General features: G+C 42.5%; 1 protein-coding gene across 1 annotated transcript in view; it reads right to left on the reverse strand.

The window, feature by feature from the left end:
- Positions 1 to 731: 731 nt before the first annotated feature.
- Positions 732 to 4,668, reverse strand: part of LOC308105516 (liprin-alpha-3-like) — a gene marked incomplete at both ends in the record, with an annotated part of 25,338 nt that continues 21,401 nt past the window's right edge. The window contains 6 exons of the mRNA XM_080456301.1: positions 732 to 784; positions 1,162 to 1,324; positions 2,237 to 2,305; positions 2,749 to 2,924; positions 3,214 to 3,311; positions 4,071 to 4,246. Of these exons, the coding sequence (XP_080312427.1) occupies positions 732 to 784; positions 1,162 to 1,324; positions 2,237 to 2,305; positions 2,749 to 2,924; positions 3,214 to 3,311; positions 4,071 to 4,246 (735 nt within the window). The remainder of the gene's footprint in view (positions 785 to 1,161; positions 1,325 to 2,236; positions 2,306 to 2,748; positions 2,925 to 3,213; positions 3,312 to 4,070; positions 4,247 to 4,668) is intronic.

Raw genomic sequence — 4,668 nt, forward strand, 5'->3', positions numbered from 1 at the left:
ATGGAGTCACTTTCTACAGCGTCATACAGCTTCATGCCACAACTGTGGACCATGGAGATAGAGGGGTGGGGGTGTGGGGGGGTGGGGGGAACAGACAGACAGACATTCACTCATTCTATTCTATATTATCATCTTGTCAGATATCATTCACTCATTTCTCTTTGATTCTTTGAGAGGTCTGGCCTGGATCGTGTGTTGGTCATCTTCTAGTGTCCATCTTGACGTAGATCCGCTTTTTTTCTTTCAAAAAAAGTAGCTTCTTTTTTCTTTTTCGGATGGGGAGGGGGGGGTTGTCTATAAAATGACGACAAAACGCAGAAAATAAACAAGTGCTCTTATTCATATGATGACATGATGAGAAGCTAAGTGCATGCGATAAAATTGCAACAGCAATGACGTGGATGAATTGAGGAATAATGTTTTCCCCAGATTTAGTAATTGCCATTTCCCCATTTGTTTTACAAATATTTATTATAATGACAAGCTGAAAATAGCGATGCCAAGGTGATGCCAAATGGTTAAGCAATGATCTAACTCCATTAGATCCATTGGAACAGTTATCATTATTATTATTTACAGTTATTATTATTAATGTATTGGTTTTTGTAGTTGGTTTCTGATTGCAGTGCCGTCATGAATTTACCAGGTGCTTCTTTTCACCTGACAAAATTAGGCATTTAGCATTTAGAATGTGTAAATATAGGTGCTTTTCTCACCTGTGTGCTTATCTTTTAGCAGGAATATGTTCTCACAGACCCCGACTCACCCCTAGGACCAGAGTTGACTGAAAGAAAGGACAGAGCGATATTAAATAAAACATTATATCAAGAACCGAAATAAATATGTTACACAACTGCCAAAACTAAAAGTAAAGATGAGGGAGTATAGGAAGGTATCAGAACATTCAAAGGCTAGATGTCCACAGGCATAAAGATTTGTTTGGCAAATAACTGATCAAATCTGTGTCAGTCCTAATTGTTTGGATTATTCAAAGCATATTACAGTAGTGTAGCATGGCATTTTTTTAAACATGTTTTTTATTTTACATTGTATGATTAAGGTTGCTTAACTAGAAATACATTTGCGTATTAAAGCTGTGAGTGTGTGTGCGCGTGCATGTGTGCGTGTCTACTACTGCAAGTGTTCAGCCCAACTCCATACCTTCACTTTGGACTTTCCTCAGGGTGACAGACGGGGTGGAGATAGCAGAGGCACGGAAGTTGGCGGGTAACGTCTCTGAGGAATCAGAGGTCACGCCCCGGAGGTCCTTCTCTCTGAACATCTTCCTCCATGAGGGGGAGCGTGTGAACGTTTTGGTGCCGTCCATCTGTTAACACACAGTCATGTATAAAATAACAAACGCAAGCATGGGAGGCCACCTATTGTAATTTAGTCCAGTGTTCATACATATATTTCATGCTGTAGCCTATACTGCAGTGGTTCTCAATCTGTGGGTCAGGACCCCCAGGGGGGTCCCCACGTGATTTTGGGGGGATGCCCAGATGACGTGAAGTGACAATTTAAGGGCTTTTAAAAAAGAAAGACCATTACTGCATCAAAAGTAATAAACAAACTATACTATAAAAACTGGTCAAACATTGGCCAAATTGTCAAATAATATAAGAGACCAACATTTTGAAAATAGCTGATCTACAAGCTCACAACGCCTCGCAACATGAGGCGTTGTGATCTTGTAGATCGACTATTTTCACAATATTTATCTGTGGAACCAAGTCAAACTAAATGTAAATGCCTCAATTCCTACAATTCTACTGTAAGTGCTTGTCAGGGTGGGGGGGTGATATGATTATTTTGGGGGATCCCCAGTTCGATGATTTTTTTGGGGGTCGTGGCCTGAAAAGGTTGAGAACCACTGCTGTAGCCTATACTGTATAAACACACTGTATATGTCAAATAACAAACAAGGAGCACAAAGTGCTCTTTCATACTGCAGTAGTTGAGCAAATTTAACAGCTGCATTATTTTTTACAGCATTGGCCATGTGGTTAAGCAAATTAGCATGTTGTGTTAAAATATAGGCTTGCATTGCTGCATATGCCTAGAATATAGTGTTTTCTCACTACACATTTTTGCCACAAAAGGAGAATTTGAAAAGCTAAAATAAAATCCAGAGAAAGTCTTAGTCTTGGCACTGTCGGGCTAAAACTGCTCCCGCCCTTAGTAGGAGTGATCATCTTGATTGATTTATTCCGACTGACAGTCTGCGTTGTCTTACCTCATCCGGCCTCCTCTCTGTTCCCATGACGATGAGGGTATTGTACTCCTTCTCCAGGAGCTGTCTCGCCTGAGACAGATACACAAGGAGTGTTTTAAGATCATAATTAAGATAATTAAGGGTGTTGAAGATTGCGATAATCTCGACATTCGGGGAAACAGCAGGTGTGGTAATGTGGATTTCTGACAGCATTCGTGAGATAAGCCCCTTACATAATATGTCGGCATGACGTGTTGAGTAGGTCGTGCGTGTTGTGCCTGTGGAAGACTGAGGGATACCGGTGTGTTATGATTGGGTATGTAGATGGACTACCTGTGTCTTCTGATTGGGTATGTATTGGGTAACCTGAGTGTTGTGATTGGGTATGTGGATGGGTTACCTGTGTGTTCTGATTGGGTATGTATTGGGTAACCTGAGTGTTGTGATTGGGTATGTGGATGGGTTACCTGTGTGTTCTGATTGGGTATGTATTGGGTACCTGAGTGTTGTGATTGGGTATGTGGATGGGTTACCTGTATGTTCTGATTGGGTATCTGGAGCAGGAGGGCCAGGTCTGTGTAGTCAAAGGTGTCGTCTAGTGCCAGGAGGGCGCCGTGCACCCCGCTCTCTGTTAGGTTGTCTGCAAACTCCTTCAGACCAATCGTCTGCACCCAACACATCACTCGCTCGTTGGACCATACCATCACATCTGCGGAGAGGGGGACAGGAGCGCTGTTATCGACCACAGTTGGAAAGTGAATGAGATAGCTGACGCAGGACTTCACCATATCACCCTAAACCCAGGCGCCAAACACGGCTAAGTGCGGATGGTTTGGTAGAATTCTCGGCTGAGGAGACATTGGTGTTCACCCAGGTGTAAAGGAAACCAAAACACAGAGGTTCACGCAATGGCTGTCTACCAAGGGCCAGCGGAACCTGCTGTGTTCTCAGCCAACTCCCTCCCCACACTGGCAACACTGCTGGTAGAGTAGATTTACCTTGGCTCTGATGTTGACTCTCCTCCCTCTTCCTCTCCAGCTCCTTTCTGTCGTAGTTCAAGCGCTTCAAGCACATGATACCATAGTGCATACTGACCCTATCAGAAAAGAAAGACGTCAGACAATTTCTATGTTATTTGAGGACTAGGAAACCAAGGACAGTATATGACTGGACCTTGTATGAAAAGCTACATAGCTTGTAATTTGACATGACAGATACAGGAAGTGGCAACTTGGCTGAGGCGAGTGATGAAGTTATTCAGCATATTATATTAAACAAGTGCAACAAAATATCCCAGTCTTAGCGTGTGATAAGTTTGGAGTGTGTTGAGTGGAACCACTATAAACACAGAGTATGTAATTGAAGACCCATGAGGGTGTAAAGGTTTGCGCTGAATCATTTTGAAAGAGCAGCGGCCAACAGTGGGGCCAGCCCAATAAATGCAAATGTTGCTGACTGACTGAGTCACTGACTAATGAAGTTACGAAAACTAGCACAGAGAATAAAAAAGGAGGGCACGACCAATCTCACAGCGTGAATAACTGCAACAACCAACAATGCATTAACACACGTGGACGAAAAAATGTTTTCGAATTGCATGGTGCACGTGGCTTTCGGGGGTGGAAGGATACTATACTGCGTATACACAGTATACAGTGTACATGCGCACTTACATGAATGTGCCCGCCTATGTGCGGAAAATATGCTATCCCAGTTCAAATGCTCAAACTGAGAATATTTAGTCTGGGACAACAAAGAAACAGAACAGTTATTCACTATTACAATGTCTTTTTTAATTGCTCTCTGCCTAGAAACAATAAAAATGCCAACACGCAGTGGAAAACTAATGTCAGACCTATGGAAGCTGTCCACCATCTTGAGTTGACCCCTCAGTTCCTTCTTGGTGAGGTGGTCCAGCATGCGGGCGTCAACCAGGGATTCCATGAAGTAGGAGCGGTACTGGGGCAGACCCAGGCTGGGCAGCCATTCGTTGCCCACCCACTCATGGTTCATGTCCCCATAAGCTAGAATCTGGAGGGTGGAGTGTAGCAGGAGGCAACAAAACAGAGGGAAGGGATATAGACATCGTTTAATGATAAATGAGGAGATGATAGACTTTACAAAGTACAACATCCTAAAATAATTGGTATCTGAAGCATGACTGATAGAACATTATTCTTCTCTGACACTGATTAACCCTTGTGTAATTTGTAATTTTGTAATTTGTGTAAGTACATTATTAAAGAACAAAGTTGTCCATATCCATATTAAGCAACAGGAGCTGAATGTGCAACAGTGTATAAAATGGACAGAATAAGGAAAGATGACAAGTTGTAAACTCCTTTGACTCAAAGGATGTATGAGTCAAAAGGTATTGTGAGTAAATGTGTTCTTTGTAGCCAAATGTTAGTATGGTTCATCCTGTGAGTTATTAGTTGAGCTGTGAAACGATT

This window comes from Gymnoscopelus braueri, assembly GCF_963280865.1.
Source record: "Gymnoscopelus braueri genome assembly, chromosome: 17".
Taxonomy (NCBI): Eukaryota; Metazoa; Chordata; class Actinopteri; order Myctophiformes; family Myctophidae; genus Gymnoscopelus; species Gymnoscopelus braueri.